The sequence below is a fragment of the Cyprinodon tularosa genome, unplaced genomic scaffold (assembly GCF_016077235.1).
Source record: "Cyprinodon tularosa strain WSP-4 unplaced genomic scaffold, ASM1607723v1 ctg447, whole genome shotgun sequence".
NCBI classification, from domain to species: Eukaryota; Metazoa; Chordata; class Actinopteri; order Cyprinodontiformes; family Cyprinodontidae; genus Cyprinodon; species Cyprinodon tularosa.
This window is the reverse complement of record NW_024039171.1, coordinates 491,951-513,388: the sequence shown is the minus strand read 5'-3', so window position 1 is coordinate 513,388 and position 21,438 is coordinate 491,951. Positions and strand designations below refer to the sequence as shown.

The 21,438-nt window shown below is 37.4% G+C and overlaps 1 protein-coding gene and 2 long non-coding RNA genes across 3 annotated transcripts in view; all 3 read right to left on the bottom strand.

Moving 5' to 3' along the window:
• LOC119793248 (plexin-C1-like) overlaps nt 1-20,127 on the bottom strand; it is a 40,193-nt gene extending 20,066 nt beyond the window's left edge. Inside the window, exon 1 of the mRNA XM_038300324.1 lies at nt 19,060-20,127. Coding sequence (XP_038156252.1) covers nt 19,060-20,073 — 1,014 coding nt within the window. The 5' untranslated portion in view covers nt 20,074-20,127. The remainder of the gene's footprint in view (nt 1-19,059) is intronic.
• LOC119793249 lies at nt 933-4,073 on the bottom strand. Its single transcript, XR_005282075.1, has 3 exons — nt 3,904-4,073; nt 2,385-2,484; nt 933-2,288 (listed from the first exon to the last, which is right to left on the bottom strand). It is a non-coding gene; the product is annotated as an uncharacterized LOC119793249 (long non-coding RNA).
• LOC119793250 lies at nt 11,373-11,986 on the bottom strand. The gene is made up of 3 exons (XR_005282076.1): nt 11,914-11,986; nt 11,607-11,642; nt 11,373-11,506 (listed from the first exon to the last, which is right to left on the bottom strand). It is a non-coding gene; the product is annotated as an uncharacterized LOC119793250 (long non-coding RNA).
• Nucleotides 20,128-21,438: the final 1,311 nt, after the last annotated feature.

Genomic DNA, 21,438 nt, shown 5'->3' with positions numbered 1-21,438 from the left:
AAATCCAGAAGTTTATGAGGGAGGTTATTAGGTGTCTATCTGAATTGTTTAAAGTTCACATTAGAGGTTAAAATAAGTGTTCTAGGAATATACCCAGTGGAATTTAAACAATCACAGACTAAAACCAAATTGATAGATTATGGACTTCTTTAAGCCAGAAGATCTATTGCATTATGCTGGAGGAGCATGGATGCCCCTTCCCTGGGACTCTGGAAAAAAGAAAAAGCAAATTCGCTCGGACTGGAAAGATTACATTTATCGCCAAGGGTAAACAGCAAGACTTTGATAACCTCTGGGAGCCATATATGAGGATGATAGAGACTGAAGGCGGAGCTTATTAAATGGATGTCTTGAATACAGCTTTTATTTCCATATTGTCTTATTACGTTTTCTGTATCATAATCTAAAGTGTTTTGTATATTTTAGAACAAATGCAGGTTTGAATGATGAGTGCGTGAGTGAATGCTAGTATGCAGAGGTTCATGTCTGCAATGTTAAGTTTGTTTGTAAGTACATTAAAAGAGAAAAATTCAATAAAATATATTTGGAAAAAAAAATGGCATATATATGAAAACTATTTTTATCATACATCTTTCTGTTGCATCTGGAAATAAAGGTGTTTGCATCAATGGTAACAGCGCCACCTCCTGTCAGTATTTGGTAGCTGTTTCATTGTAGATTTTGATATGCAGAAATTTTTCTGAGCTGAATTATAACAAAGTATTTTTTAGCATACTGTCTACTACTGAAGATATTTCTTCTTTTAAATGACTGACCAGCAATTTTTTTTCAATAAATGCCTTTTATTTCATTGCCATGCTGCATTAGCCTAAACAAAAAAAAAAAAAAAAATACTGAAAACACATTTAAGGAAAAAATAAAACTTATTGAGTAAAAACCCCTAACTTTGCTAAAATCAAAACTGTTTTTGATGTTTTTCTTTGCCTGTTAAATCATCTGCTTTTATTTCTCTTCATTGAAAAAAAGTAGAGATTTCTTAAAATAAGTCTATTTGTCTTTAATATAAGCAGATAATGGGAATATCTATAACATGTTTTTAACCTTAAAAGGAGGTAATTAGAAATTAAATACTTGAATTAATTTATTTTTCCTATTTTAAATGTGAAAGATTTCTATTCCGTTGGACAATTATCTCAAGTATCTGCTCAAATCAAAAGAAAATAAAATTATTTAAAGAAAAATTGACTTAGATTTCAATTTTTGCAGTGCACAGGTTTGAGATATTTGCTTGGATTTACATCCCTTCAGGAACACCATCATATCAGCTAAAAGCCCCAACCTTCAAAATATTTACATTATTAAATGAAAAGAAATAATATCCAAAATGTTTGACTATTCTAGCTATTTGTTTTAGTTTAACTAGTTTAGGAAAAAAAAAAAAGTCACCACTGGGAGGTTTTGTTTAACACCATCTAAACACACTAATTGTTACAATAACTAATTTATCTTTAATTGTTCTATGCTGGGCTTATTAACAAGCCAACATTAGAAACCATTAATAATAATCCATGTAATATTTGTAATTCTGCATAATGTTGATAAATGCAGTCTACCTACCTATATATTACAACACTGAGAGCTAAAAGTTTATGGATAATTTTCCAAATCTCCACAGTCAAGCATAAAAATTAAAGCTAGTTTAGAACAAAGACTCATTTTTTCAGTGGTTCTAAAACATTCATTTAAACTTGAGAACATTTTAAAGTTATGCAATATTTGTCAGTCCACTTAAAATAATTAGGTTTAGCTTTTATATTAGAGTGAGCAGGAATTAAATACTGTATAATTATTTGTTTATGGCCAGTATTAACATTTGTTATGATTTATAATTATTTTTGTTGAAGAAAACGAAGCAGGATGATCGCCTCTTTATTCTTTGCCTTAAACTTAAACTCAGGAGCATCTAGAGGAATAAATGTTTTATTCTGGCAGATTGTTTAGCTTGAATCATCAACTAAACTCTATTATTAGATTATTTTTATCTTAATGGGTGAAATCTAGAAGCTTGTAGCTTTTTATTCCCAAAATGGTAAATAATATGAACATATAAAAATAAAGAAAAGTAAAAAGAAAACAGTTGAAAACAATTGCAAATTCAAAAAGTGAAGCATTGCGTTAAATTTTTGCAAGCAGCTGTATAATATTTCTTATGGATGAACGGAGGATTCAACTAGTCATGATGTCACAGCGACTCTCAGCTGGAAAAACCGCTGTCAATAATCAGGGTTTGTTCTTCATAAAGGAGCAGTGAAACAGAATCACCAACACTGAAAGATAAACAGTTACAAACTGGATGAACTGATCTTTATGCATAATAATAATAATAGCATAAAATGTTTTAGAGTCAATATTTGCAGATTTACCAACAGTGAGAGAGGGAACCAGCAGGAGGTGCAGGATCAGGAGGTATTGCTCACAAAGAGGTGGATTCCACACCTGCACTGTCATTCCTCCATATTTAACCTGTTTGAAGAAATATCAGTGTTAATGTCAGTCGCTGTCAATTAATTAATTAGACGCTGAAAATATGATAATACAATAAAAAAAGACACAGGGATCCTTTCAATGACGCTTCAGTTATTAACATTTCTTGAATTAGTAGATTATAAAATCCTGCAGGTTTTATAAAAAGCAAATAAGAAAATGTTACCAATGAAAAATAAAGCAAGTCCCTAAAACAGGAACCAGTTAAAAGTATTAATGATTATTACTCCAGTAGAAATAAATCCTACTGTTTAAAAACACTTTAATAGAAGTTAGAGGATCAACTTCAACTTTTTACTCCAGTAAAAGTTTAAAAGTACTATTTTTAAAACTACTTAAAGTATAAAAGTCAAAGTAATGCAGGAAAAACTGTTAATGCCAGAAGCTTTAACGCTCTAAATTATTGATAATAACTTCCTTAGACTTAATTTTTTCAGTTTTATAACTAATGGTAACAGCGTCACATTTAACTTTGCATCATCTTGAAAAACTATTTGTTTTGGTATGTGGTGAGCAACAGGTTGGGGCAGCACCGAGTCCAACCACAAAGCAATTAATTGTCTGGAAGCAACTAATCATTTTTATTTGTTTTTTGTTGTTTTTTATACCAACAGGCCATAATGAAAATGAGCTTAAATGAAAGAAAACTAACGAGAATATTTCTAAACTGTAAGGAGTAGAAGGAAAAAGTTGTCTAAAAATTAATTCCTCCAGTAAAGTATAGATAGAAAACATTTCTACTTCAGTAAGGAAATTACTCCAAGTATTTGGAGATGGTTACTCAACGAAGAGATAATAAAAAAAAAAAAAAAACAGGTTTTAAAATGGAGTGAAATATCACCATAAAAGGTACTAATTTGCAGATTGAACTTATTCAAGGAATTAAAGAGTCAAGAATGATGACATTAAATCAACATATAAAAATATTGGGGATGTATAAAGGTTAAAATTCATTTTAAATATTCAATACTGCACAAAATACCTTAAATTGTATTTAATGTAATCACATTAAATGTGGATAACTGAGAAAAGATGGATGTAAACACTTTAACAGAACATATAGAGAGTTTATATGAAACAAATGAAGAGGCAGATAGAATAAGTTTGTTCTTCTTTCATTCATCAAGCTTCGATTAGGGAGTCTGTGTTTGGTTGGATAAATGGATATAAATGAATGAATGATTGAATATGTCTGTTTTTATTTCAGGTTTTGCAGCTTATTTAGAGCTAAGAATCAGTTTAACTGGAGCTACGTGAAGATTAAATATTTTTCTAACAAATACATGAACTATTTTCAGCTACATTTTGACCCAAGCTGCACTATTTTACACGATTTTGGTTTTAATCATCAGTATAATAAGGTTTATAATTATATTTACTGCAGTTTAACAATATTACCGTCAGCTGATTAAAATGGACATTAGTTGTGTTTTGAATTTCACAGATGAAATATTTAGCCTCAGTATCTGTTATTTCTTTGCCCTTGATGATGCAGGGATATTGCTTCCCATCTTTAACACCCCACACTGTCAACTCTTCTGTTGTCAGATCCAGCTGCCCGTCTAAACACTGAAAGAAAATAAAGACAAATTAGAACAGAAGATTTCTTCTTATGTGAACATTAGTAGAAAAAAAGAATAAAAACCTGAATCATGATTCTGACTTTTTTTTCTGTCTTGTTCGCTACAAAAGTGGGAAACTTGGGATCCGGATGGTAAAATAGGTCAGAAGGGTAACTATACCAATAGTTCAATGGATATCCAAGTCCTTTGGAGCAATCCACTGATTCATTTGCTACTATTAAATAAATGCCGTCTTCAATCCCTCCATCCTCCCACTCCACAGCAGGCGTTTCAAAGGTGAGAATCTGTAAAGGATAGAAGAAAATTCAAATTCAAATATAATTATGCCCACATAAAGTTTTTAAGATTAGAGTAACCGGCTACAATACAACTTGAAGTGAATCGATCTGAACATAATCCAATAAAACACTAAAGCATTAATTATTGCAATGCTAGAAATGAATAAATTACTTAGTGTTATTGAAACGTGTCAGTCTAGTTCTAAATGTCTATGAGGATGTAATCAGACATCTAGGAGGATTTTCTATTGATGAAATCAAAGCAAAGGTTTTTAAAATCAGGATGAATAATTAACAATATTAAAGGCCAATAATTCAATTCTATAAAGTTTATTTCTATAGCTCCAATTCACATTATGTCATCTCAGGTCACTTTCTAGTTCAACCAGATCATCCAGTCAGATTGATTCAAAGTTTTCTATCTAAGGAAAACCAGCTGATTGCATCGACTCATTGACTCTTCAGCAATCCCTCACACTAAGCATGCTTGTAGCGACAGTGGAGAGGAAAAACTCCCTTTGAACAGGAAGAAACCTCCAGCAGAACCAGGCTCAGTGTGAGCGGCCATCTGCTGAGGCCCACTGGGGTTCAAGGAGACAGAAGCAGACATAGAAAAGAAGCATAGATACAAAAGGCAACTGTCAACCAGCTCCACAGGCGGCCCCGTCCAGGAAACACACAGCCAGGCAGACGAGCTCCGAGCCAGCTCCCATGTCACAGGATGAATAGAGCACATCCAGTTAGTCACAGTCAGAGAAACAGGACTACACTGGAAAACAGGCCAAGCTCCAACATCTAGAAACAAAGGTGTTGATGGCAGCAGCACAGCTGATATTTCTCTCCAGGATGGAGTCACAGCCAAACAGGAACAGACCAGATGAAGCTACTATGAGAAAAAGCAGAGAGAGCAGAACGTTAGAGATTGAACTAACAGATTCTGCAGAGTGGGAGAATAGAGATAGAATGAAGCAGAATGATGAAAAAGGGGTCCCTATGTCCTCCAGCAGTCTAAGCCTATAGCAGCAGAACTATAGAGATAGCTCAGGATAACCTGAGCCACTCTGACTAGAAGCTTTATCAAAAAGGAAAGTTTTAAGTCTAGCCTTAAAAGTAGACAGGGTGTCTGCCTCACGGACTAAAACTGGTAGTTGGTTCCACAGGAGAGGAGCCTGATAACTAAAAGATCTGCCTCCCATTCTACTTTTAGAAATTCTAGGAACCACTAGTAAACCTGCAGATTGAGAGCGAAGTGCTCTGTTAGGAACATAAGGAACAATCAGATCTCTGATAGCCAGGATAGGCGAGATATGATCTCTCTTTTTCATTTTCATCAGAACTCTGGCTGCAGCATTTTGGATCAGCTGAAGGCTTTTAACTCTACAGTTTGTGGACTTCCTGATAGTAAAGAATTACAATAGTCCAGCCTTGAAGTAACAAATGCATGGACTAGTTTCTCAGCATCCATAGTGTCCATTTTAATTTGCAAATATCTTTTTTTCCCCTGTGATTAGAATTTTTTACATCAAAGCCATAGAGGCTGAAGTGAGCCGATCAAATCTGTGTCTCATTTTTCCTTCTGTAATTCCAAAATTCTAGTGATGAAGACTGATTTTTTTTCTTTACTTCTCATCCTTAGAAGATCCACCTTAACAATCAGAGACGTTGGGAACTTGGAGGGAATGTGATAAATTTTTATGTAAAGGTTGTTTTCTCTTGGAGAATTTTTAAATTTAACTTTTTCAAAACAGGCCGTAATGAAATGATTAGAGGATAGAGAGCATGGATCCCGACTCGGTTTGATTTGATTAGGTGAACCTCAGCACACGGAGCTCAGGTCACCTATTTGGTCAAATCAGAAACACATTTCTCTCATTCAAACTACCTGCTGATTTTATAAAACCACTTTCAGCATCTGCTCCTGTCTGTAATCAGCCTTTTTTACATCAACTTCCCAAATCATTGTTAGAAACAGGAAATCTAGCACCTTGTTCTGGACAGAGCATTGAAAAATACCATAATGAGGTAATGAGGTCTCTATTTTATTATTCTGTTATTAAATAATCTAAACGCAGCAGTTGAAGTTATAAGGTAGAAACCTTACACAGTTCTACTATGCTATTATAACCTTTACTTTATATAATCTTATCACCTCTGCCAACAAGGTTTTATTTTCATCTCTGTTCGTTTGTCTGTTTGAATAAATCTGCATTGTGAAGGAATCCTAACTTGTACTGTATTAAAACTATTTTAGAGAAATACTGTGAATTATAAACCTTTACAGAACAATGTGATGTAGTAGAATTTAATTATAAGTTTAATATTACGTTTTTTAAATGAATATAGGTCATTGACTTTAGTGGGCCGGTCTGAGGCGGGAAACTCCATGGCTGAAAATGTACCTCACTTCGGCCTTGATGCTCTCTGAAGGCTTTTCTTGTTAGAAGTTTGTTTTTTTGTCAGTAATCTACTTTAAGGATGGTTGATGATTCGACTCTAAAGCTGCAGTTTCACTGCTTACCAACCAGAAACTGCTGAGCTGAATCTAACAGTCTTTAGCTTAGCTTCTACCTAAAAACACAATTTCTGGTTAATATGTGTGAGGAAATAAAATGTTAATTATGAAGCATAAATGCTTCCTTAGGGAATAATGTGAAAAAAAGTCTGAGGGATTGTATGTGTGTCTATATACCAACCGTTGAGTTGATGTGCTTAGGAGGTGCTAAGGCTCTGTCCTTGATGACCCAAGGAGGTAGAAAGAATGGGAGGAACCAAGGAGGTGTAATGTCTCTATGATCATAATAATATTCAACTTGTACTTGTTCCACGTGATCTAAGTTGAATCCTTCGATCGTGATCTTCCTCTTCCCACTGGATGATGAATGCAATAGTTAAAGAAGAAGATTATTATCAACATTGTCAGGATCTCAGAGAGTTTTCCTCAAAGGAAATTATTTATCTCCATCTAATGAAGACAGATACAGAATAGGAAATTTTATAAAGTCTATATTGTTGAGCCTTTCCACTGTTTGCAATATGTTTACATTAGTAATAAGTCAAATCTGCAACCTTCAAAAAAGCCAATCATTTTAACTTTTAGATGGATTATTTTAGTGCTTTGGAATACTATAGTCACTGTTTAAAGTAAAAAAAATATATATGTTTACCTTCTCCAGCTACTGGATGGTGATATGTTTTCACAAGATGGCACTGATTGATAGTTGAGCTCAGCTTCGCCATGGCAACTCCCATCAGAGAGTAGAAGACACACTTTGGCCACAGCTTCATTGATTCTTTGGGGAATGTGGAAAGTCAGGTTCACCCCATTGTTGTTCCAAACAGGAGATCTAATTAGAAACCAAGATGATGTTAAAGAGGGAGAAACATTCAAACTGAGATCACATCATATCATAGAAAGCTTGAAAAATCCAGTTTAGACAACTGGACGGGAAGTTTTCTAGAAGACCTTTCTCCTCTCATCCAGGAGGTTTCTTCAGTTCTAACTAGTGTTTGGGAGCACTGAGATTTATATACTAGAGGTCTAACAAAGAAATACGGGGACAAAAGGTGGCTTTGATCCCTCCCACTAGATTGGCCAAGGAGGTTAGATCCTCTGTTGAGAGGTGGTTTTTCCAGGCTAACAAAAATGGCTTCCTTAACCCCTCATGAAACCATCTGTCTTCCTTGGCTAGAATATGGACATTATTGTCCTCAAACGAGTGTCCTTTAGCCTTCAGGTGTAGGTGAACAGCTGAGTCCTGTCCTGAGGAGTTGGCCCTCCTGTTTTGAGCCATGCGCCTGTGTAGCGGTTGCTTGGTCTCTCCAGTGTAAAGGGCACTCTTCATTACACAGAGTGGCGTAAACAATGTTGTCAGTCTTATTCCTGTTGATGTGGTCTGTGAACGTGTTGATATCCTTGGTCCTTATTTTGATCCATGTTTCATCCATGTATCTGAACCACTGCCTGGGTTTTGTTCCCATGTATGAGTGTAGAGCTCTGCTTTCCACTTTTTCCATGTATAAGTTCACCACTATGGGATACACAGGAGAGCATGTCGCCCGTCCATGCTTCTGCTGGTAGAACTCTTGGTTGAATTAGAGGTATGTTGTGGTTAGGCACAAGTCCAAGAGAACGGATGTGATCCGTGGTTAGATTGGTTCTATCTGGCAGAATGTGGTCTTGAAGTAAACACATCCTTACTGTAGAGACGGCTTCTTTGGTACGGATGCAAAGAAAAAGAGATGTGACATCATATGAGACCATGGTCTTGTCCGAGTCCAGCGTCAAGTTCTTTATCCTGTAGATAAAGATTTGGTGTGTTGCCAACCAAATGAGCAAGGATGGAAGCGAGATGTTTGGCAATGTTGTGCCAGAGTTAAAGCTACTGATAATGGACCTCAGAAGAGCTGCTTCCTTGTCTATGTTTAGGGGCCATTGATCCGGGAAAGAGCTTCTCCTGGGTACAGCAGGTAGTATTGTCACCTGTCGATGGCTTTGTCCTTTTCTAACTGCTGAAAGTAGCTGATGACTATCATCTTCTAGCCCTTGATGGGGTCTTTCTTCAGTGATTTATAGGTTGCTGTGTCACTGAGGGGAGCTTTAACTTTGGTGTGGTAGTCGGCTGTCTTAAGTACAATTGTGCATCTTCACTTTGTCAGCTGGTAGTATGATGGTGTCCTTGTCTTTTTGGAGGGCTTTAGAGCTTTCCAGAATGGCCAGGTTTGGAGGGGGAGCCTTTGCACTGGAGAGAGCTGCAGTGACCTTCAGCCTATGTTGTTCAGCTGCTGTGGAGGTCAGTTTGAGGTTTCTGATGGCTGTCTCCATGGCTGTGATGAGGTCCACTGTTGGGATATGTTCAGGGAAAACTGCAAAGTTCAGGCCTATGTTGAAGACCTCCTTTTCAGGCTGGGTGAGGGTCCTGTCAGAAAAAATATTCACCCTATAATCTGTGAAGTCTTGCTGAGTTGGGTTGGAGTTCCTGCTAGTGGATGTGAGTTCCCCTGAGGCGGTCTGTCTGGACTGGTTATTTTTTTTGACATTCCCTGCCTTTGTTATGGTGCTGAAGAAGATTCTCAGACATCCAGGTCATAGAAATTCAAAAAAGTAAGAAAAAATTCATTGGACTTAATTTCCATGTTTAAAGACGTTTTTCTTCCCATCCAGAAAGCTTTTTCAAATGGGTAGGACATTTGGGCTTCTCTGCAAACTTGGTGAACTCATCCATGATCTGCTTGGGATGTGCTGTGAACAGTCGCTCGCCTGTGTGATCAAGTTTCACTTTCAGCACGTTGATGGTGAAATTTATCTGTCTGATTAGTTTGTTCAGCAGCTGGTGCTGTGCTTTCAGGAGGATCTTTCAAGCTCTGTGACCTTTCACTGTAGAGCACAAGTGTAAACTCTTGGCGATGATTTTGTTTTGCAAGTTTCCTGGAAAATCTCTCATAATCCCACCAGATAGGGGGAGTCCATCCCAAAGTGTGTAGTAACATATCTGTCAAGATTCTGAGTCTTCTAGATCAGGGGTCTTCAACGTTTTCCAGGCCAAGGACCCCCAAACTGATGGTGAGATGGAACGGTGACCCCATAATTTTACATATATTAATGAAATTGTGTTATATCAAAATGGTCCTACAGTCACTTTATTACAGATAAAGTAATGCAACGAAAGAAATTTCACCCTGGGATTATTAAAGTATTTCTGATTCTGATTCCTGGTTGGTGGGACAGGTGTTTTGAATGAAACGGTGCCCAGATTGAAAGAGCTCCTGTGTGTTGCTGAATAAGTGAATTGATGAAAGACATCTTCTGCCTCTATTTATCTGTTTACTACAGTGAGTTGAATTCATGTTAATGCGTATCTAAAGACATTTCAATTAGTGGAAAATATTGCACGGGGGAATATATATATATAAAAATGTCTAATCAAGCAAAACTTTCTTGACCACCAAGCAGTACCTCCGAGGACCCCCTAGGGGTCACGGACCCCCTGTTAAAGACCCCTGTTCTAGATCATAGTTAAGCTTGAAAAAATTCAGTTTAGGCAACTGGACATGGATTTTTATAGAAGACGTTTCTCCTGTCATCAAAGAGGCTTTTTCAGTTCTAACTAGCGGAGGGGGGAACTGAGATTAATATACTGTAGGTCTAACAAAGAAACATGAGGGACAAACACCCCTTGTGAAAACCATCGGTCTTCCTTGGCCAGAACATGGACGTTGTTGTCCTCCAACGAGTGTCCTTTAGCCTTCAGGTTTAGGTGATTAGCTGAGTCCTGTCCTGAGGAGTTGACCCTCCTGTGTTGAGCCGTGAGTCTGTGTTGCTTGGTCTCTCCAATGTACAGGTCTGTGCACTCTTCACTACACTGAACGGCATAAACCATGTAGTCTGTCTTGTTTCTGGTTTTCTTATCTTTGGCTTGAACTGGTTTCTGTTTCAGAGTGTTGCTGGGTTTGAAGTCCACAGGGATTCGATGCTAGTTGAAAATCCTCCTGAGTTTTTCAGAGACTACAGCAACATAGAGAATGACGATGGTCCTTTTCCCATTCTCTTCCATCTCAGCAGACCTCTTCTTGTTGATTTTTAGAAAAGCCCATCTGGGATAACCACAGTTCTTCAGGGCTGTCCTAATGTGTCCCTGTTCTATCATCTTCCCTTTGTTGGTGGTGGGAATGGTTTCTGTTCGTGTCTGGAGGGTTCTGATGACGCCTAGTTTGTGTATCAGTGGATGGTGTGAGTCAAAGCAGAGGTACTGGTCGGTATGCGTGGGTTTCCTGCATTGTAACAGCATGTTTGGTTAGTATTTTGATGTCTGACCAAATGAAGATCCCATGTGGAACAGAACTGAGTATATGCTAAGACTTAGACAACTTTTTATTATCATTTTGTATAGACAGGGTTTATAAAAAATGAAATTTTGTATTGTACAGCTTTCAGACAGTGAATGAGCAGCAGCTTAGCGGTGAAATGAAAATTTCAAGGCGATAAGTGCAGCGTTAGAGAGTAACTTACTCCTTTGAAGAACAGTCCAGTTCTGCCTGAACCTTTACTCCAATCACATCTTCAAGGTCAGTTCCAGTCAGCAGAGCATTGTGTCTGCCAAAGTAAGATACAGTACTGGGAAAGATGCAGGTTATCTTTGGCCTCTGTCAGAAAACACAAAAATAAATCCACGTTTATCATTTCCTCTCTGTGGTGTTCTGAATGTATCTAAAGGTAAGAAGAATTGTGTGAATGAAAATACACCACTTTTGAAGAAGAGATCTTTTTGCAAGCATTCTCCTTATAGAGGAAACATTGAACCACATTTAGTTTCATTGGTCATTGCATCTAAGACCTGTTTAAATCTACTGAACATTCAGGTATGGTATTTTTCCAGCTTGAATAGTTTCCTTTCTCTCTTATTTGTATTACCTTTTATTTCCTACACTAATTGTTTCCACCAGCTAATGTTGCTAAATGAAATATTTTAGGTTTAATTAGGTTTAGATTTTAATAATGCAATAACCAGCAGATTTTAAAAGCTACTATTGGTAAATAAATTAACTCTTACTGTCACATCTTGCTCTCCTTCTTTGGCCCAAATACAATGATTTTGTCTCCATCTACAGCCAGCTCTGATACACGACTCCCATCTGCAGACATAACAAAACACAAGGTTTTCTACTCAATATAAAGTTATAATCATTTTACAGTTATTTATTTAAAATACAGTAACATTCAAAAGTTATTTAGTAAAATAAATGTTTGTCAAAGATTATTTGTTATTAGATAAAGTGATCAGTACGTTAAAGGTTTGCTGCATCTTAAACAGGTCATCAATCCATTACAGGAAAAAAAGATCAAACCTCTACAAAGTCACACCAATGAACTTAATTTAGAGTGTCCAATAAAATATTAATGTTTTTAGATAGTGAGAGGCAGCCAGTATCATTAGGGAAAACCTGGCAGGCATCATGGAGTCCTAGATTTCTTGATGCTACTATTCTAACAGTAACTACTGTTCAGATGTGTAGCACTCTATTTAGTCATAAAGGAAATTCTGGGTAGTATATATAATCGCTGTTGCTGTAAAAAGTATTCAACTATTCACTCCAGTTAAATAAATGGAGATCAATGGATTTTATTCAGTCAGCAGTTTATTTCATCGTTGCAAAGAGAGAACAAGAAATCATAAAGCGCTTATTGTACGGTAATCAGCCCTGTTCTGATCTGGGCAGCGTTCGTTCCCCTTTACTTACAATAATAGAAAGTAGTCAGAGTCAAAACTAACTACGGACACTTTGGTTAAACAGTAAAATTATATGATATGAATAAACCTTAAGAATCTCTCTCTCTCTCTCTCTGTCTCTCTCTCAAAAATATAAATAAACTTACGATATTGAAGTGGTAGAACAGTCGATCAGCTTTAGTTCCTCGTTTGTCCAAAGACCCCCAAATGTGATTTTTACCGTGACATCAGTTTCTATAACTCAAACATTCTCTTGGTTAATTTGTTATTAGAACTAATTCATTAATCATTTTATAGATAAAAGTCACATTGTGTCAAACATAACAGATCAGCGGCTTCCAAAGATATTTTAGTGCAGATTTTGGGATATTGAAGAGTCACTGAGAAGATTTCAGGCTTTGTCAAACAGTGGAAACAGTGATATTAAAAGTAAATAGAAACTTAACTAAAATTATATGTTGAGCTTTTTTATTGTTTTTTTCCTTTCATTAGTTTCTTTGGATATTTACTTCTCAATAAACCAGTAAATCGATCCTAATAAGGACCTTTCAGGTCTAACTGTTATGGACTAGTTAGACAATGCAGTCATTTCTACAAGAAAATACAGTTTATAAGATAAAAAATGTGAAAAACAATAAATATATTCAGTAATCAGCTGCTGTTCCAATTTCCTGCCAGTTCTTTATGTTGTTTTATTAACAGCATATTCTCCAAACAGTCGCTACATTTCCATGGATAATTCCTCAAACATCATTGACCTTTATCCGTAACAGCGACAGCGAGATTGCAGGTGCAGTGTGGGTACTGTGGCTTTGATCCATCTAGCTTACAAATCTGAACTGAGTTTGAGGAAAACTCGCAGTTGAATGCAGGATTGAACTTCTGCGTCACAGTCAGGTGTACTTTAACAATTACTCTGAGCTGGAAAAGTATCAATTAAAGGGGATCAATAGTTGAAAGTTGCATCTGAACGTCAGTAGCATGTGATTGACCCACCTCCCCCGAGGGATCCTTTACAAGTCTGTGGGAAACCAGTTTCTGTGGGGATTCATCAAGGAATGAGAACCACTCTGAGTCTTTGCAGTCATCTTTAAACATGAAGCTGAATAAAAGTGTAAAAAATAAACATTTTAATGAAAATGTCAGACCTATCTAAATGGATTAGATGCAGATGATGTTTCTCTGACCTTTTTTTTAGTAACGCACCACACACAGTGTGGATCCTTTGCTCTAAACCAGTCCTTCACATCTGTGTATGCACTGCAATCTGACACTGGTACCCGCTGAATCTGGAAAACAAAACTTGGATTTTAAAACCTGTACAAGTAAAATTCAAATAAAATCAAACTATATTTATATCACATTTTTAGACCATTCTTCAGCGATAAAACAAAAAAAAGAAATAGTTACCTGGTCTTTAAAAGGCAGATACACATGTTTACGATCCACTGGGTCCAGGAGGATTTTTGGAAAACCTCTCAGACCCCTTTGGAGGACCTTTGGACATCCTGGAACATTGTTCTCGTCTACAGCAAGCTGGCAACAACAGTGAAGGTGGTTACTACATGCAATGTTGCATTTTTCATTGTACAGCTCCACTTCAGGCTTAGATTTTATTTATTGCACACTGTAGCTTTATGAGAAGTGGTTGATAAATTATTATTTTAGGCTGATTGAGCATTTAGGTAAATCTTTTCTGATTAATGGATCATTTATCCTGTGATATACTTTCTACACAGTGATTGCATCGAGCTACAAAGTTTAAAGATTTACTCAAACACTTAAGGATTGTAGCCCGATGATTGTACAAGTTAACCCCAAACTAGGATAATAAGATACAATTTTAACAGTTTAAGGCGGTGCTGTTGCTCAGCCACCTAAACACAAGAGAAATCATACATATAATAGTATTCAGTTCACTTATCTGGACTCATTAAGTGGAAGTTTTTGTTTAAATTTGGGTGACGTTACTATAAAGTATGTTTATAACTGGCAGCATTTTGATTCCTCATCGTGCCTCAACATTAATGTTTAAAAGCAATCTGTAATAAACCAAAGCTTTTTTAAGGTAAGATGTAATCTCTGCTCCTTAAACAAAGCGCTCACCTTAATGAGCTCCCCACTGGTTGTTCCAATGAAGAAAACCGTCCAGCTGTCCTCCCTCACCGCCAACACAGAGCTCATGTATTCCTTGAACAGAACAACCTTCGGTTGTAAGGATTTAGGTTGGGACTGAGGAATAGAGACATTTGATTGGAATTTATAATTATTACCATTATTTATGGAAAAACAAAAACAATTTATATTGATAAAAATCAATGTAAAATCTGTTTTATTTGGCTTTATTCCTTTAGCAATGTGGTTAAGTAATTATCAACATATTTTGCAGAAACTTTTCAACACAAGTAATCATTAAAAAATAAGGATTAAATGTATAAATATAAATGGTAAATGACCTGTTCTTATATTGTGCTTTTTCAAGTCAGGACCAAAGCGCTTTACACTACATTCAGTCATTCACGCACACACTGATGGTGGCAGGCTACACTGTAGCCACAGCTGCCCTGGGGCCCACTGGCAGAAGCGAGGCTGCCGTATGCTGGCGCCACCGGGCTCTCTGACCACTATCAGTAGAATGGTAGACATCAAATAAATATTTTTAAATAAAAATGTTGGGATATATTGCCACAAGGGAGCCCAAATCAGTTGGATGAACCATCTAAAATCATCCCCCTTTCCTTTTTCACAAAGAGAACAAAGATTCTCTGGAAAAGTACTGTATCTGTCCATTGTAAGAGGCGGTCATTTCAAGCACGGACCAGTATCAGTATCAGCTGATGATGAAGCTGATACTTCAAATGGAAGTGCCCTCATGTCGCTCATGGTTAAAACCCAGAGCGCGGACTAAATCTTTCTCTTTCCATGGTTTCACGACCTGTTAGAAGAGGCTCCTTTTTACGTGAGCCAGCCGGAGCCAGACCACGTGCTCCCTCGGAACCCCCCCCGGCTCTTTCACGGACCGAAGGCAACTCAGTTAATAATTTTCCTTTTCTTTTGATGCATTAATGAGGTGCTGCGCTCAGCGAGAGAGACGGGTAGATTCAGGGATTTGAATTAATGCTGATTTTAATCTGTGTTGGTTATGAGAGTTCTGGTTCATTGGTTGAAATAAGTGTGCTGTGAAAGCTGCAAGTGATATTTCTTTCTTCTTCTCTTTCCTATCCTCTTCATTTGTTCCTGCTCTAAGGTAGTTGTAGAGTTATCACATTCAATCGCGTGTGGTCACATGGTTACCGCCGTCTCCCCCCCCCCTCCTCTTTTAACACATGAAGAGGGAGGCCTCTCATACAATTACATGCCTTTCCCACACACAAACACCCCCTTGTTGATGCCGTTTTGCTAAACGACTTCTGCTGCTGTTTAATGCATTTTTAACCATTTACCATTTTTAAGCAGAATATATTAATTTTATGTTGATTAATTTTGTCAGGACTTTCTGTGTTTGTCTCCCTTCATCCACCAGGAGGCGCATGGTTCTGGTCCGCCTCCTCACACACCTGCTGATTGTTTCCTCGTTAAACTGAGTGTTCTTAAGCTGCTGACTGCCACTACTTTGAAGCCAGAGTGTTTGCCAGTTTAAGGTACGCTAGCCAAGCTGAGTTTTTTTCTTAGTCAAGCTGAGCTTTTTGTCAACTTTGTTTAACTTTGTTTTTGTCTTTGCCTCTCGGCAGGAAGTCTTCCTGCAAACTGTATTTCTCGGACCTTCACTACCTGGAAGGATCCACTGAGCTTCAAACTGAGCGGGGATTCAAACAGGAGGTTTGGATCCACTTTCCCCAAGAGATCATTTGAGCTTCACACTGAGAAAGGGATTTCTACACTACGACCCGTTCAAGTACCGCAGGAAAACTGAGTGGCAGTCTGTTTCTCCGTTGACCAACTTTTCACCAGGATTCAAGGATTCAACAACTTCTCTGGAAACGCGAGTCGGCAACCAAATCCTCTTCCCCAAGTTCACGAGTCAAATTCCCCACTTAGCCTGAACTAACCGCTGAGTCTTCCCCTCACTTTACACGTCCGGTTGAGCAGTGTTCAGAGCAACACTTCTCCCTCTGCTAAACTTCTTCAACAAAACCCGTTAAACCTTCTCCCTGTTCTCTCTGTTCGGTATTCTGCATTTGGGTCTGAACTTTGTAACATCATAACAAATTGCACTGTTATCATACCTCCTGCTATTCCAATGGACATTCGTGAATGTAATAACATCTGGCATATTTTGGACAATCTCAGAAGCCAGTTGAACGGACTCTTAGGGTTTTATTCTTTTTTTTATTCTTTTATTTTGATTTCTTTAAACTATTCATTTAATCTACCTCATGTTTATTTTTCTAATAGCGTGTAGTGTTAGCATAGATGTTAGATTTTCTGTAATCCTGAATTATTAGAATAAAGACATCATTGTTTAACTTGTAGTATTTCTGTGTTTCATATAGCAGACGATTTATCACTCAGGTCAGATCCAACCCCCTTTTTGGTAATAGTGCGAATAAACAGAGATAAAAGATTCTTTATTGATAATTAATAGCTCTGCTGATAACTTAGCCTGGGTCACTAGATTGTTGTGGATACTTGGATTTTAACAGCCAGTCCAGGAACCATCCAGAGGTGAAACCACAATCCCTGGTAAGTAAGTAAATTGAAGCTACCATTATTCAACTAAGAACACTAAATTGATTTCACCTCCGATTTTGAATAGGTTAAATAATTAACTATAACTCCAGTTCTAGTTAATCATTTATTCATTATCAGCAGGATATTATTTTGCACAACATATTGGCGTCCCTGGGTGGGCCTGAGGCTGAAACATTCGTTGCATGATTACCAAATCATCCAGACTGCTTTTAGTTAAATAGCTAAAAACGCTACTCCTGCTGAAAATAGACCGGGTGTGTTTGCGGTGTTGCAACTATTGAGTCTAGCGGGTTTGAGAAGATTTAACAGCCAGTTAATTAAATCTCAGACCTATAATCCAATAGAGAATTGGTGATTTGGGACTTCAGCTGCGTTGTTTGTGTCTTGCTGCTACTCTGAAGCCGTGAGATCAAATTGTGGATTGGTGCATCACAAAGGTTCTTAAAGTAACAGCAACTGGGTCAGTGTAGGCCACATCGAAAGAGATTGTCATCTCCCCCTAGTGGTAGTTTGTGTAATTACAACTACTCAGCTGATTCCAGTGTTTTGAGACCCACATTTTTTTAGTGCTCTCTTTGGCGCCATCTGTTGCAACCACGATTTGAAAATTCCCAGGCGAGGGCACCTTGTCTCCCCCTGGCGGTGGCTTCTAAAACTGCAGCTGAATGGTGTAGAGAAGGAGTGACTTGTTTTTTTTTTTCTTTCATTTATGCTGTTTCACTGTTTCTTTCTGTGCTGTGGACAAACAGTGTTTTAACAATTGGAGATTGGTAAAATTTAAAACTGTTGGTATATAAAAAAAAAAACTCAGGTTTAATTATGCAGCTGCTCCCAAATTTTACCACTTCTGCCAGGTTTTTCCAACACTGCATTATCCATTTTGTGTGCACGAGTTGTTTAACAGTGTTCTACACCTATATAGATACACACGCACATATCTATATTTGATAATTAATAGCTCTGTTGATAACTTAGCCTGAGTCACTAGATTGGTGTGGATACCTGGATTTTAACAGCCGGTCCAGGAACCCTCCAGAGGTAAAACCAAAATCCCTGGTAAGTAAGTAAATTAAAGCTACCATTATTCAACTAGGAACAGTAAATTGATTTCACCTCCGATTTTGAATAGGTTAAATAATTAACTATAACTCCAGTTCTAGTTAATCATTTATTCATTATCTGCAGGATTATTATTATTATTATTATTATTATTATTTTGCACAACAAAAATAATTTAAAATAATTTCAATTCAGTTTATTTCTATGGCACCAATTCACATCATGTCATCTCAGGTCACTTTACAGTTCATCAGATCATCCACTCAGATTGATTTTACATATTTAATTGATTCTAAATATCTAAATATCTACTTCTTGTAATGATACTAAAGTAGAAGTGAAATGAGGGTGAACATTGGTCACGCCTTGGATCGTTGGTCCAACTTAAGGAAGCAAAGCGGCTCAGAAGCCAGGCAGAGTTTACTGCTTTTCTTCTCAATTGATAAGTGAAATTATTGTTATATTAGCAGATCTAACATCTAGCTGGTAAAGAGTACAGAAGGAGGGAAGGTGAGAAAGACGCGTCACTTACTGGCCAGAAGGAGTTAAACTATCAGGCTACAAAAAAATGAAACTTTACCAAACAGGATTGTTCCTAGAAATAAACATCAATCTCTGTATGGACCAGAGATGGTACCTCTAGAGACTAGAGCAGCGGCGGCTGGTCTACAGACTACTAAACATTATCAGGTGGTTTAGTTAAATCCAGCGACCTACCGGCTTGTTAGGCTTGTTTGATGAGTAATAGAAGTCTGGATCGGTGCCTGTTGTCCTGCTCTGATCAGGACTGATGTCAAACAGCAGCAGCTCAGTGTTGGTCTCTCCTCCATCCAAACTGAACACTCCGCTCCAAAGGACCTGCTGTCCTCCTGGGATGAGCGAGGAGGCCAGCAGTCTGCTGCCTTCACCTCCGTCAGAGCTACTGAGAGTCGCTCCACCAAGAGACTTTAGAGTCTGAGCTTTACTGGTTTCAGCCTGAAGCCAAATCAGACGGACTTTGTTGGTTTTAGCTCCTGATGCCACGTTGGAGAACAGAAACACTGTTGAGTTGATCTGAAATCCATCCACAAAATCTACATCAGCTTCAGTTTGGATTCCAGGTGTTTCTCCTTCTTCAGACGAAGCAAATATCCCCCCAGACTGTTTCTGATCTGTGTTTAGAAGGTTGATTGTCTTTAATTCAGATGGACACCTGCTTTCCTCTGGCTTCTCTCTGTGATTCTGGATGGCGGTCAGGATGTACGTCTCAGTCTGACCTGAATCCTTCTTCACGTCCACCAGAAAGCTGACAGAACCTCTGCTGTCCCTCAGAGGTCCCACCTGGATGTGTTCTCTGAACACCAGCTTAGAGATGTCCCTCAGGTCCAGAACCTCACAGTAACCACAGGCTTTGTCTGTCCCACCGCAGACGATCAATGTCCCATTGTTCACTAAAGGTAATAAAGCATTTATGGTGAAAGTTGCATTCCAGGGAGCATTCATTGAGACCCGATGAAACTCCTCTTTGCTCAGTTGACCCGGGTTCTTTAGGATCCCTCTCTGGTTCAGGCTGTGGATCACAGTCAGGTCGTGGCTCAGCTGGTAAAGCTTCTTCTCTGTAGAGATGTAAACAGAGTCGTGGCTCACTGAGAGCTGCTGGAGGTCTCCTCCTAAACTGAAAGCTTTGTTCTCCTCCAGAGCCAGAGCAGGTTCTCCCCAGATGGAGCAAAGCAGAACCAGCAGCAGGATCATCTTGCTCTAAAGGAGGCAGCTCTGAAATCAGACAGACTGCAGGTTGGTTAGATATCTATGTCTCTGCAGCAATGTGGGTAAAAACGTCAGACTTCTGGTGAGATGGAGCACAAAGTTAGAGAGTCTCTACCTTTCTTTCTGATGTATCAACTTAAGATCTGCTCAGAGAAAACTGGAGGAAAGTTCTACATGAAATAACTGATGTTCAACCTTTTTGTTGGAGTTCTATATGTTGCTTAAAGTGTGTTAAAGTTCCTTCTATCAGTCAAATGAGTCTTTTTTTTATAATATCAGGATAAACTGAAGTTGTATCCTTATTTGCATCAAAATATATCTGCAACCTGTTAAGAATTTTTTTTTTATTACTGAAAAAAACAGAACTTTCACTGGATTTCTCTCCAGGAGGAAAATTTGATATTTGACCCTAACCCTAACCCTGTTAAAACTCAGTTTATGTCAATTCAATATAAAATAATTTCTGATAATTAAACTTTTTTTTTATTTTAAAATAATTATAATCACTCCTCTTGTTTTTAAATAGAAAATACAAATGTCTTTTGTAATTCTTTTTTTTCAGTCATTGATAGAGATATTTAATCAAAACACTCAGTTTAGGTTAATGTTCTATTAAATGTCTCCTGAGCTCAAAATGCCTCAGTTTTCACCCAGAACTATAAAATAAGTGAAATTAGGACCCTGCTAAACATTATTTATGATGGTTTTAGTTCAAATTGCTTCATTACTTTATAACACTTATTACAGTCTATGATACTATGAAACTCTTTCCATATTCAAGTGGGAATGCTTATGCATTCCCACTTATTGTTGTTCACTTTAAATTTTTCTGACTTTAACTAGTCCCGCAGTTTTCCACCGATTTCAACAATTTTGGTATCAAAACGTTCAGCTTATTCAGGAGAATTATGCTATGTCTTTTGGTAAAGATATTTTTTGTATTTTTCGCGATATTCAGCTTTTTCTGCGTTTTTTTTGTCCCATTGAAATGCATGTAGAATTCTTAGATTTCAGCAAGATTCAGCTAAAACTTCATCATCTTTGCCCTTTAACTACTTCAGCATACTTTCAGCTAGAAACACCATTCAACTTTTAAAATGTTTCCGTATCTTTCTGCTATCACTATTTATCTCAGCTTTTTGCTAACTTTTACAGTTTTGCTTCAGTGAAGCTTCAAACTTTAAAAGAAATTTTAAAGATTTTCAGATTTATAATGGAAGTCTATGGACAGAATTCTTCAACTGCTAGTGTGCGTGCTCTAGCTTTTGAGCTGTTCTGGTTTTTCCGAACAAATTCTTCTCACTCCCTCATTTTTCACTCAATTGAAATAAATTATACATCAAAACGTAG